Source organism: Eubalaena glacialis, chromosome 9 (genome assembly GCF_028564815.1).
Source record: "Eubalaena glacialis isolate mEubGla1 chromosome 9, mEubGla1.1.hap2.+ XY, whole genome shotgun sequence".
Taxonomy (NCBI): domain Eukaryota; kingdom Metazoa; phylum Chordata; class Mammalia; order Artiodactyla; family Balaenidae; genus Eubalaena; species Eubalaena glacialis.
The window spans coordinates 35,263,976-35,277,898 of NC_083724.1; the positions used below are offsets into that span (position 1 = coordinate 35,263,976).

Sequence of the window (13,923 nt, forward strand, 5' to 3'; positions counted from 1 at the left end):
AGAGAAACTTGGGATAAGAGAGATGAATATAGATGTTGGCCAAGTTAAGAGAAAGGAGGTAGAACATTCTGGGCAGAGGGATGGCGGGTGGGAAGCCCTAGGCTTGGGGAGTGGAAGGCCAGGGAGGGAGGGGGAAGCTGAAGATGGAGAGAGATGAAGTTGGACATGTGGCAGAGGGCAACAGGTCCTCACCAAATGCTTATGTCGGGCTAGAGAGTACACTGTACATCAGTGACACTCAGTCTGGTTGTGCATCGGAATCACTGGGAATCTTTTGAAACTCCTGATGCCCAGGACTCCCCCAGACCAATTAAACCACAATCCCTGGGCTGGGGCCAGGCATCTGCCTTTTTTAAAGCTCCCCAGGTGGTTTCACCGGGCAGCCGAGGTTGAGAACACTGCCTAATGCCATCCCCCTTAATCTTCACAACAACGCTTTGCAGTAGATTTTATTCAAATAGGCAAGGTCACATCCTACAGGGTCTTCTAGGTCCAGGTAAGGAGCTCAGATGTCTTTTTCTAGGTGTGGCCTGAGCAGGGAGTGAGATGGTCTGACTCAAGTTCTGTGACTGTTACTCAGGCTGAATGTGGAGCATTGACTAGAGGGGAGGGATGGGCGTGCAGGACCATGAGGCTGGTGCAGCATCCGCCTGGGAGGACGGTGCCTTGTGACTCCAGAGCCTGGCTTCACTGGCCCTCCCCAGGGCTGGCCTTGCTTCAATAGCCTTGTCCTTTGCCCACACCATTTCTGCTCTGGCGACACAAATGGTCACTGCTCAGCAGATGCTCCTGCTTCTGCCAATGCTGCCTGTCTGCTGGCAATCCTCTCTCCATCTGTACTGCCCACTGCTGAAATGCCCCCCAGGAGAGTTTTGAGATTTAGCAAATAAAAATACAGGATACCCAGTTAAACTGTAATTTCAGATAAACAATGAAAAATGTTCTAGTATAAGTACATCCCATTCAGTATTTGAGACCTTCTTATATTAGAAACTTATTCATCATTTATCTGAAATTCAGATCCAACTGAGCATACTATATTTGATCTAACAACTCTACCTCCCCATCCTTTAAGTTTGGAATAATGCTTCCTCCCCCAGGGAGTCCTCCTGGAGTCCACCTTCTCTCTCTGTAGCTCTCTCACAGCACCTGGTGTCCTTATCACAGTGCATAGTCAACACAGTGTTAGAGCTTTCTGGGTACATGCATGCTTCCCCTACTGGACTGTGGGCTTCCGGAGGTCAGGGAAGAATATTATCTCTCTTCTACCTCTTCCGGAAGATGGTATTTGGTAAACATTTGCTCATTTAAAAAAATTCCCCTGGCCATTTCATTAGACACGATTTCTAATTAGAGAGACAACAGCGAGCCTTTAGTGAAGACTCAAGAGAACAAATTTCCAGCCCTGACTCTGCCCCTGATGCTGTGTGACCTTGGGTAAGTCTCCTCCCCTCTCTGGGCTTCAGCCTCCTCTGTACAATGAGGGGTGAGACCAGACCATTGGTTCTCAATCATGGCTGCATATACAAATTACCCGGGAGCTTTACGACAATACCAGTGTTCCTCCTGGACAAACTGATTCGAATCTCTGGAGATGTATTTTTAATCTCCTTGGATGATTTTTGATGCTTAGTGGGAGCTACGAACCACAAGACAAGATGATCTCAAAGTACCTTCTGTTTCTCACATTCTAAGAGTCTTCTCTGCTAAAATTAGACTTGCCTGCTCATCGCTAAGGAGAACTGGTACGGAGAGAGGCATCTGCACTGTTTTGAGCTCTCTGGGCTTTAATTTAGGCTGCGTTTCTGTGGGCAGAGGGAGCTGAAGCCTGAGTCAGCAGCAGGTGAATCAGATCACCTGGAGTCACCTTCCGGAGCTGGCTCTTCCAGCTCCCATACACAGAGCGGCTTTGGTGGTGGTTCTGGGCTGCTGCTGGGATTCTAGGTTTGGAAAAACAGTTTGGAAAGGTTGCTGGGAATTGTAGGAAAGATGTAACCTCATATGGCTGGCTGGTCTTGCTTAGAGTGTATAGAGAGGTGGAAAATGGAAAATGCATTTTGTTTTTGGACAATAGCTTCTTGTAATGGTCCAGAAAGAGAGGGCAGAGGCAGGAAGGTTACAAGGAAGTGCTGGGGGACAGAGGAAGGAGACCTGGGCTCCAGTCTGGGCCTTGGTACTAATTTGCTGGGTAACCCTGTCCTGGTCACTTCCACTTTTGGGTCCTCGGTGTTCTCACCTGTAAAATGGACTATGTTTGAACGCTGATCTCTTACCTTCACATGGGACTTAATAGCCACATGGCAATTTCTCATCTTCTTACGCTGTTTGATTTTTACAGCAAGCATCCAGGGCAGTTACTGTCGGTCCCCACTTTTCCAGCAGGCTCAAGAGGGAAATGGTTGGTCAGAGACCGTTCGGTGAGGACCCTCCTGGCTTCTAAGTTAGTGTCCCCACCCACACCGCTACACACTAGGCCACCAACAGGTCTAAAGTTCTAAAACTTGCCCTCAACTTCAGAATTCTAAGGACAGATAACAATATATTCTAGGAGGTAATGTATGTCAATAGCAGCCCTAAGAAGAAATAAAACGACTTTGCAGTTCAGAGGAGATTAGAGTTCTAAGAAGGAAGGAGGGAAGGAGGGAGGGGAAAAGGGAGGGAAGGAGGAAGGGGAGAGGCCAAGCTAAATCTCCACTGCAGAGCAGAATGCTTGGTGGCTCTGAAGCCAGTATTTCCTCTCCCGCCCTAAACACCAAATCGTGACTTTATCCTTGTTTGGTTTTGCACACTCCATGTCACCAGGAGTGAGTGATAGAGAAAAAGAGCACATCAACATTGCTTGCTGCTTCATTCTTTTTTAAAAAAATGAATTTATTTATTTTTATTTATTTATTTTTGGCTGCATAGGGTCTTCGTTGCTGCGTGCGGGCTTTCTCTAGTTGTGGCGAGCGGGGGCTACTCTTCGTTGTGGTGCGTGGGTTTCTCATTGCAGTGGCTTCTCTTGTGGAGCACGGGTTCTAGGCACGCGGGCTTCAGTAGTTGTGGCACATGGGCTCAGTTGTTGTGGCTCGCGGGCTCCAGAGCGCAGGCTCAGTAGTTGTGGCGCACGGGCTTAGTTGCTCCGCGGCATGTGGGATCTTCCCGGACCAGGGCTCAAACCCTCTTCCGCTAGGATGCGTCTCCCCGCCTAGTTCACCTTTACTCTTCCTCCTTTCGGCTCAGCTTCGGTCCCCACCCTCATCTTGCAGCCCCACCACCTCACTCGGCCCTTTCTCCCTACAACACTCACTCCCACTTGTCCTTCCACGTTGGCCTCAGTGTTTGTTTAACCTCAGCTCCTCGAGGGCAGGAACCGCGCCGCTTCCTTACGATTGGTCCAGAGCAATCGGAGGCTTAGTTAATGGAAATGCTCTGCCTGGGAGTTGAGCTGTGGGGAGCAGAGATGACCTGAAGACCCTGTGCCCAGCGCATCCTCCTCTTCTTTCCCTAATGAGTCATCCACTCGGGGCTCCAGCTACTCCCCCCAACACACCCAGCACTCCGACAAGATGTCCTGCCTCCAGCGCCTCCATCTCTTAAACTGACTCACTCCTTGCATCCCTGCAGGCACCCAGCTCTGTTTTCTGATGCCTCAGGCCAGAAAGCCTGGCGTTGTCTCGTCATCTCAGCCTCTTGGCCTCTGACCCAGCTCTAGGAACAGCTTGTCTCTCGGAGCCACGTTCCAGACGTGGTCCACCTCAGCCCTTGGCCTTACCTGGGGCCTGCCTCCTACATCCCCTCGTCCTCCGAACACCACCGCCTCTCTGCCCAAGCCCCTGCTTTCATCCGGCCTCTTCCAACACTCCCCCAGGCCCGGGTGTCAATGCTTTTGCGTGACATCCGGAGCCTTTCCTAATTCGGCCCCATCCTCCCCAGGCCGACTCCGTGAGACTCTGCCATGCACCCCCTCTCACCACCCTGTTTCCATTCCCCTACCCTGGAGGGCTTTATCCAGGTTGTACTGGGTGGTGATGCTGTGAGTGGGACCAAGCTGCCTGGGTTCAAACCCCGTGGGCAAGTATAACCTCACTGTGCCGACTTCCCCTCTCTGAAAAATGGGGACATCAATAAACTCACTTCATAGGACTGCTGTGGTCAATAAATGCAGCAAGGTATGGAAAGCAACTCCCACAGCAGCTGGGACATAGGTGGTCAACAAATGTTCCGTGCCTCCTTCCACTGCCACCTTGCAAACAGCTGACAAACAACGACACGTGTCCAAGGTTAGCCAGTGAACAGTGGTGTCGCCTTGCAGCACCCCTCTCCTTTCCGGACAGCGGAAGCGTATGGTATCATGAACAGATACTAATAATTAGTCACGCCAATAAAAATAAAGAGGAATAGTTTCAAGATATCAACCCAGAAATTTAGCACAACATTGCAGCTCTATTCTGGCACTGACAGCAGAGTCATTTGATAATACCTCTGAGCTGCCTAACAAGGGGAGTGACGTCATGGAGGGTGATCGGAGGAGAAGGACCAGGATAAAAACAGCCCTTGGGGTGAGTCAGTGTGGTGATGCTGGACAACCATGTCACTCACCCACCGCCCAGCTGCACAGATTAACCGGGACTCAAGGGGACCCTGCATCAGGGAGACGGTTCCGTCAAAATACCCGAGCCTAATGTGGATCTAATGCAACTTGTGTGGTTTCTGACAAGCAAACCAGTTGAGTATCCTGAGCTAAGTGCTCCATTTCCATCCAGGTGACCTCCTCACTGCTATGTACTTCATAGTGAAAATGAATACCTTTCTCTCTCAGCCCTGACACCCTTTAAGCCACTGCCCTTTGTCCTTTCCCAAATGTTCTGCCTCCTTAGGAAAGGGTTGTCTGGACCGAGGGTCTATACATTGGCTCTCCTGTTTCACTCCTTAGGCCCTGCAACCTGGCTTTGGTGCCCCTTCCTCCTCTTTCCTAAGAATGTCATCAGGACTGGCGCACAACACCCACGAGAAGCAGGAGGATGTGAGAAGCAGAAGACACTGCGGCCGGCTGAGTTTCCTGGAACTGGCGGGCTCACCTGGCCTCTGGCTTCACCTCTGAGTCTCCCGGCCAGCCCTGAACCCTCATTCTGTCTCCCTAGCTCTTGCGTTAGGCTTTGCCCATCTTGATTTGGCCGTTGGTTCCCAGCCCATTTGTGGCTACCTGGCCTCCACTGTGGCTATGTTCACCCCATTTCCACTCCTCTCCCAAAGGCTTCTACCTCGGCCAGGGCCCTTGCCTCCAGAGCCCTGGGTGCCCACTAGTGCCATGCCCTCTGCCTGGAACTTGATGATGCTAATGACACCCACCTCTCTATCTCCAGTGCGGACCCTTTGCAGAACTCAAGACTTTCATGTAGGGACTTCCCTGGTGGCGCAGTGGTTAAGAATCCACCTGCCAATGCAGGGGACATGGGTTCAATCCCCGGTTCGGGAAGATCCCACATGCTGTGGAGTAACTAAACCCGTGCGCCACAGCTACCGAGCCTGCACTCTAGAGCCCGCGAGCCACAACTACTGAAGCCCGCGTGCCACAACTACTGAAGCCCGCGTGCCTAGAGCCTGTGCTCTGCAACAAGAGAAGCCACCGCAGTGAGAAGCCCGAGCACTGCAACGAAGAGTAGCCCCCGCTCGCCGCAACTAGAGAAAGCCCGCGCACAGCAACGAAGACCCAACGCAGCCAAAAATAAATAAATAAATAAATAATTTTTAAAAAAAAGCCTTTCAGGTACAACTGCCCTTGATTGGGTGGCCCACAGGCACCCTGAACTCTAAAGGTCCCAAACTGAACTCCATATTTCCCCTACACCCGCTCCTCCCCCACTGTTATGGTTGAATTGTGTCCCTCCAAAATTGTTGATTTTGTCCTGATTTGTCCCTCCAATATGTTGAATAAAGTAATTTCTAGTACCTTAGAATTTGTAACTATATTTGGAGATAAGGTCTTTAAAGAAGTGATTAAGTGTCAATGAGCCTGTTAGGGTGGGTCCTAATCCAATCTGTCTGGTGTACTTACAAGAAGGAGATTAGGACATACAAAGGGACTCAAGGCGACACATGCACAGAGGGACACCATGAGATACGGTCATCTGGAATCAAGGAGAGAGGTCTCAGAGGAAACCAATACTGTGGACACCTTGATCTTGGACATCTAACCTCCAGAATTATTGAGAAAATACATTTCTGTTATTTAAGCCACCAGCCTGTGGTATTTCGTTAGGGCAGCCTGAGCTGACTAACGCACCTTCATTAATGGCACCAACGTCCACTTAGTCTCTGGAGCCAGGTCTGGGCTCCTCCCTTGACCTCACAGTTGACCCTGTCTTTCCTCTCCCCTTCCCACTTGCCTTGAGTCTCTCCCTACCCCATCCACACTCCTGTCATCATCTGGGTGAGGGTCAGTAGCCCCCAAGACTGCAGAAGAAAAAGACCAGCTACCTCACTGGGCCAGGGAGCACAACATGATGGTGGGCACACTGTGGCCAGAGCCTGACACCCCAGGGGGAAGGGACATGGGCGAGTGGGACAGGGACCAGACAGTAAAAAGGGGAAAAGAGCAGGTGGCAAAAAGCTCTGGATATCAGGCCACCTTCTGGAGTTTTAGGGGCTGTTTGTGAAGATCACATGGAAACACACATGAAGATGGAGGGTGTTGTACAAATATGAGATATGGGGTGATCGCCTCAAAGCCCGGCTCTCCAAGCTGTGCAAAATGGTAAAATCAGATGACTTGCTCCAGCCCTCTGTGAGCCTCCTGGACCTGAGATGCCGGCAGCCCTCTGTCTGCCCCCTTCTATCCTCTCTTCCCAGGCGGCCTGAGCAGGATTTGATGCCATGGCTGGTGAAGGGCCCAGGCTGCCTTGCACATCCCTCTGGGATGGGGTCTCATGGCAGCAACAGCTGGCTCCGTGGTGGGAAGGGTTTTGGTTTTATCTCCATTTTACTCATTTCGGTTTTTGATAACAGAGTTCTACCTCCTCTAGTCCTTGTTAGAAACAGAGAGGGTGTTTATGTTGAAATAAACCATCCAAGGCTCGCCTGCAGACGTGGGTCAAACGCTTTTGGAGGATGTGGGCAAGCATCAGGAACGCCTCTTACCTGCGATGTCACAGAGTTCCGCATCCGAGGCATTTGCCAGGGCCTCCTCCAGCTCCGGCTCCAGTGTCACACTTTCCAGCACGGGGTCCATCGGCTTCTGCTTGGGGACCCAGACTTTTCCTGAAAACACACAGGGTGCCCATTACAGGGAGTGCAGCTGCACTGGGGCCCTGGGTGGACCGTCCCAAAGCCCTGTGGATCCCTCGATACCGAGATTCCATTAAAACTTCTCCCTCTGGGGACCCGGTGCCAAACTTGTCCAAAGAAAGGGAATCAGAGATCTCCAACAAAGCACGCTTCACGTTTGAAAAGAAGAACTTTATAACTTGGTCAAAGGAGACTGCTCACTACTGAAAACATTGGTTATTAATTTTAACAATCTGTAAGTAGGAAAAAATACAAAAGAAAAATATAATAAAATGCCAGGGTCTGGAATACTCTAAACAAGCATTCTGGTATGAGAGAAAAATTTAGAAATATTTCTAAGCCAAATAAATAAAATACACTCAGATTATTAAAAGAGGCATAGGGAGAAAATATAATGTCTCTTGGGACACTATATTTTTACAGTGTCAGACTCATAACTGAACGAGAGAGCAAAGAGCAAAGAGGATGGTCGGTCGCTGCAGTGTGCACCAAGAGGGATTGTTAAAGCAATTATGGGGCATCCATACGATGGCGTTCTAGCAGTTATTATTATAAAGGATGGTGGAGATCTCTACTTACTAAGAAAGGAAAATGCCCAAGACAAAATCTTGTGTGAAAAAGCAAGTTTACAAAATAGCATGAATTATTTAATTCCATTTATGAAAAATTGCACATATATCAATATATATTTATCCATGCAACACATATTTACTGAATACTTCCTATGTGCCCAGCACCTTTCTTGGCGCTAGGGGGACAGCAGTGAACAGTATACAGTTCAGTGAAAGAAGACAGATAATAAACAAACATGTAAAGATGCCAGATAGTACTAGGAATCACAAAGGAAAATAAAGCCAAGCAAAAGACTAGGAAGTTCCAGGCTGGGGTGTGGGTGAGGTGGGCTCTGCTATTTTGGGTAGCATGGTCAGGGAAGATGACCTGTGAGCTGGGCCCTGACAGAGTGAGGAAATGAGCCCCTCAGACCAGCGACAAGACAAGGATGCCTGCTTTCATTGCTCCTACCCAACTGTGTATTGAAAGTTCTAGTCAGAGCAAAGGGACAAGAAAAAGAAATACATGGCAGCCAGACTGGAAAGGAAGAAGTAAAATGATCTCTGTTCACAGATGACATGATGTTATATGCAGAAAATGTTCCACACACACACAATAAAACAGGGTACAAGATTAACATATACAAATAAGTGGTGTACACCAGCAAATAACAATCTGAAAGGGAAATTAGGAAAACAATTTCATCTACAATACAATCCAAAAGAATAAAATACGTAGGAATAAATTTAACCAAGGAGGTGAAATACTTGTGCATGGAACACTATAAAACATTGTTGAAAGAAATGAAAGAAGACCTAAATAAACAGAAAGATATCCCAAGTTCATGGATTGGAAGACAATATTAAAATGGCAATATTGCCCAAAGCAATCTACAGATTCAATGCCATCCTTATCAAAATTCCAATGGCCCTCCTCCTTTTTTTTTTGGAAATGGAAAAGCCAGTCCTCAAATTCATATGGAATTGTAAGGGGCTCCAAATAACCAAAACAATCTTGATAAAGGACAAAGTTGGAGGACTCAGACTTCCTGATTTCAAAACTTACTACAAAGTTAAACAGTGTGACACTGACATAAGGATAGGCATATAAAAAAATGGAATAGAATTGAGAGTCCAGAAATAAACCCATACACCTATGGCAAATTGATTTTTGACAAGGGTGCCAAGTCCACTGAATGGGGAAAGAATAGTTTCTTCAAGAAGTGGTGCTGGGACAACTGGATATCCACAGGCAGAAAGATAAAGCTGGACCCCTATCTCATACCATACACAAAAACCAACTGGAAATGGATCAATGATTTAAATATAATAGCTAAAACTATAAAATTCTTAGAAGAAAACATAAGTGTAAATCTTTATGACCTTAGATTTGGCAAAGTATTCCTAGATATGACAACAAAAGAATAAGCAACTAAAGAAAAATAGATCAATTGAACTTAACCAAAATAAAACTTTTGTGTATCAAAGGACATTATCAAGAAAGTGGAAAGATAACATACAGAAGAGGAGAAAATATTTACAAATCATATATCTGATAGGGTCTAGTATTCAGAATATATAAAGAACTTTTACAACTCAACAACAAAAAGAAAAACAACCCAATTTAAAAATGGGCAAAGGACTTATAGACATTTCTCCAAAGAGGATATACAATTGCCTCTAGGTATCTGAGAGGGATTGGATGCTCAAGTCCCTTATATAAAATGGTATAGTATTTGCATATAACCTACACACATCCTCCTGTATACTTTAGATCATCTCTAGGTTACGTATAATACCTAATACAATGTGAATGTTATGTAAATAGTTGCCAGTGCGTGGCAAATTCAAGTTTTGCCTTTTTAAACTGTGTGGAATTTTTCTGAATATTTTTGATCCACAGTTGGGTGAATCCGCGGATATGGAACCTGCGGATATGGAGGGTCAACTGTACAGATGGCCAAGCACATGACAAGATGCTCAACATCATTGGTCATTAGACAAATGCAAATCAAAACCACAATGAGATACCACTTCACAACCATGATAATGGCTATAATAAAAACCAAAAACCAAAATGGAAAATAACAAATGTTGGCAAGGACATGGAGAAATTGGAACCCTCATATATTGCTGATGGGAATGTAAAATGGTGCAGTTGCTTGGGAAAACTGTTTGGCAGTTCTTCAAAAAATTAAACACAGAATTACCATATGATCCAGCAATTCCACTCCTAGGTATATACCCAAAAGTTACCCAGACTAATACTTGTATAGGAATGTTCACAGCACCACTAATCACAACAGCCAAAAAGTGGAAACAACCAAAATGTTCGTCAATGGACAAATTGTGGAATATTATTCAGTAATAAAAGGGAATGAATGAGTCTCGAAAATAATATTCTAAGTGAAAGAAGCCAGACGCACAAAGTCACATATTATATGATTTAATTTATAGGAGATATCCAGAATAGGTAAATCCATAGAAACAGATTGGTGGTTGCCAGGGGTTGGGAGCGAGGGGCATGGGGAGTAACTGCTTATTGGGTACAGGGTTTTATTTTGGAGTGATGAAAATGTTTTGGATCTAGATAGAGATGGTAGTTGCACCACATTGTGTGTGTACTAAATGCCACTGAATTGTTCACTTGAAAATAGTTAACTTTATGTTATGTGAATTTTACTTCAATTTTTAAAAACCTGCTCATTTTGGCTACTGATTGAGAATAGCCTGAAGTGGGGCCAGGATGGAAGCCAGGAGATGGTTAGGAGGCTCCTTCAAAAGTCCAGATGAGAGATGATAGTGACTTGGACCAGAGGTGGGGAGGGGTGGGAAGAGCAATGTTCAGAAGGATATTCACTAAAATGGGATCAGTGCCTACCTCTCAGCAGAGAGTATTACTTTGTTTTGTTATTTAAATTGTTTACAGGGGCTTCCCTGGTGGCACAGTGGTTAAGAATCCGCCTGCCAGTGCAGGGGACACGGGTTCAAGCCCTGGTCCGGGAAGATCCCACATGCCGTGGAGCAACTAAGCCCGTGCGCCACAACTACTGAGCCTGCGCTCTAGAGCCTGCGAGCCACAACGACTGAGCCCGTGTGCCACAACTACTGAAGCCCGCGCGCGTAGAGCCCGTGCTCCGCAACAAGAGAAGCCACCGCAATGAGAAGCCCGTGCACCGCAACGAAGAGTAGCCCCTGCCCGCCACAACTAGAGAAAGCCCGCGTGCAGCAACGAAGACCCAACGCAGCCAAAAAATAAACAAATAAATTTATAAAAATAAATAAATAAATAAATTGTTTACAGCAAAGATCAATTATTATACAAGCAGAACAGTCAGCAAAGTCATCTGGGAGAAAATGTATCATAACCTTCACCAGAGGTGCATCTGGAAAACAGCAAATCAAAATGGCTGAAAAGAAAACGAAATGGCTAAAAGGAAAATGAACTGTGAAAATGACTGATGCAGTGACTATGATGAACATTCAGTAAATATTTAAGACCTATGGTTTATTATGCTCCTGCAGCAGGTGCCTCCATGAGGATGGTGACTCTAAGACACTATAAGAGGGACTCAGACGTCTTTCCTTCCTTCATCTTACTAGCTGGGATGTGGGTGTGATGACTGGAGCCTCAGCAGCCAGATGGACCATGAGGACAAGAATATATTACAAGGATGGCAGAATGAAAAACTGGAAAGGGTCTTGATTCCTAATGCCAAGGAAGATGTCTTACAAGCCCTGGAATGCCTAACCCTGCAGCTCTACTAAGTGAAAGAAAACTAAACTTCCATTTTAAGTCTCTCTTATTTTACTTGTTTCTTCAGCACATGCAGCCAAATCTGTATAATGAAAATACCCTGCATGGAACTTTATTCTGATTCCCCCACTTGAATGAGAGTGAGGGAAAATCCAAATTCCTCGGGATTTTGCACCAGTTTATGGCTCTTACCACATCCTGCTGGGTTTTGTAGTGCCTGAAATGCTATTTCCCCTCAGCCTAGGCTCGCTCTAGGCCCAGAGTGGGGCAAGTGCTCAGTAGAGCTGGACTGAACGGCCCTGCGTCTGCCTGTTAGAGCTGGAAGGTCTCCTTCCCCACACTCTCTGTTGAGACTGTACTTATTCAATATACATGGACTCCAACAATCATCATGTAAATATTTTATGATGACGATGCTGGTGGTGGTGATGATGATGATGATGATAAACCTTTTAGGCTTGTCATAATATGAAAATAGAATAAATTCTAGCTACCCTCCTTGGGTCAGCCTGATTTTTCACGAGGGCACTCAGGCTCTGGGAGTCTGGAGAGCTGTTCCTGGCTCAGGGCCAGGTCAGCACTCTGTGAAGGGGCAGCAGGACTGGTTTATATATCGCCCAGATTCCCTTCCCCATCCCCCATCTCATCTCCAGCTCCTCCCCTGGGAGGGGGATGGGCACACAAGGGAGCAGATGCCAGTAATGACTCACCAACTGTCCACTCAGGTCTGCTGCTGACTCTCTCACAGCCTTGGTTTCCCCAGTTTTCAAATGTGTAGGGGGGATAGTGGGAGTTTTAAGGCCCCATGAAATCCAGAGATTTTATTATCTTTACCTGCTGCACAGAAATCACTCCTCATGGTACAAGTACCTTGCTTAAAACCATCTTGTGCCTACGCTCTCAGCGAGGCACACTCAGCCCTTATGGTCAAGGGCCCCTTCCCCTGCCGCCAGCTCCAGGGTGCCTCAGACCACACAATTCTTCCAAAGGTCTGTAATCCAGATGTCTCCTGGGCTTCCCTGACCTTCTAAGTTTTCAGTAAAATCTGGACTGAGCTTCAATTCGAGGCGCTGGGATGGCTAGAAGTCCTCCCTGAAATGCCCACACCTGCTTGCTCTTTCATTTTATTATTTATCAGGCAGCTACTCTGTGCAGCATTGTGCTAATACAACAGGGACACAGAGAAAAATGCCATAGACAGGGATCCTTGGCGCATCATGCCGACATTCTTGGGGGTGAGGAGAATGGAAGAGGTGGAAAACAAACAATTAATTACCCAATTAATTAATTAATTAGAATTAATGCTTTCATTCAACAAATATTTACTAGGTGCCTACTACATGCTAGGTTTTTTGAGGTATAGGGATATACCAATGAACTAGACAGATGTGGTGCTTGTACCCATGGAGCTTATATTTGAAGGAAAAAGCCTATAAGATCCATTATGCATATATTTAATTTGAACTCATTCATTCATTCAACACCTCTCTCCTGAGCCCTACTGTACACTAGGCCCTGTGCTGCGTGCTGGGGGAACTGTGTAAGCAAAAGCAGCTGAGTTCCTGCCTCATGGAGCTTACAGGCCAGTGTAAATAAAGACATAATGATAAAATAAGAATTGCTCTGAAGAACACACACAGGCTCCCGAGATGGAGAATAACCAAGGGGGAGTTGAAGGGATGGAATGTCCTAAACAATGTAGACAGGAAAGGCTTTCCTGAAAGAGGAGACAGTACAGTTGAGACCGAAAGGGTAATAATAGCTAATATTGACATAGCATTCATGATGCCCCGGGTGCTGTTTTAAGTGCTTTATATATATCTTCACTCAATCTTCATAACTCCCTCAGAAGGCTGGTAATATTCCAGCTTTCTGTAAAACCCCATTTTACAGACGAGGAAACGGAGGCACAGCAGGTTTAAAAATGTACTCGAGGGAATTCCCTGGCGGTCCAGTGGTTAAGACTCTGCACTTCCACTGCAGGGGGCACAGGTTCGATCCCTGGTCAGGGACTAAGATCCTGTAAGCCGTGTGGCATGGCCAAACAAACAAATGTACTTGAGTTCACACAGCCTAGTAAGGGGTAGTGCCAAGACTGTAGCCAAAGTAGACCCAACTCCAGGCTATGTTTCTAACCATTACACCTCTTAAAGAGGAGAGAAGCCAGCCCTGAAGCCAGCTTGGAGACGCACAGAGGACCAGCATTCCATGCAGAGGGCATACGTGCAAAGGTCCTGAGGTAGGAAAGAGCTTGGAGTGTTTGGGGAAGAGAAAGAGGCCTGTGGGGCAGCAGGGCAGTGAGCAAGGGTGAGCATGATACCAGAGGACAGGAGGATGATTTGGAGTGTA

At 46.7% G+C, this 13,923-nt stretch overlaps 1 protein-coding gene across 2 annotated transcripts in view; it reads right to left on the reverse strand.

Moving 5' to 3' along the window:
• The window catches only part of TMOD1 (tropomodulin 1), a 102,847-nt gene that overhangs the window by 49,022 nt on the left and 39,902 nt on the right, over nucleotides 1-13,923 (reverse strand). For both annotated transcript variants that reach the window (XM_061200212.1, XM_061200211.1), the window contains exon 4: nucleotides 7,120-7,239. In XM_061200212.1, coding sequence (XP_061056195.1) covers nucleotides 7,120-7,239 — 120 coding nt within the window. The remainder of the gene's footprint in view (nucleotides 1-7,119; nucleotides 7,240-13,923) is intronic.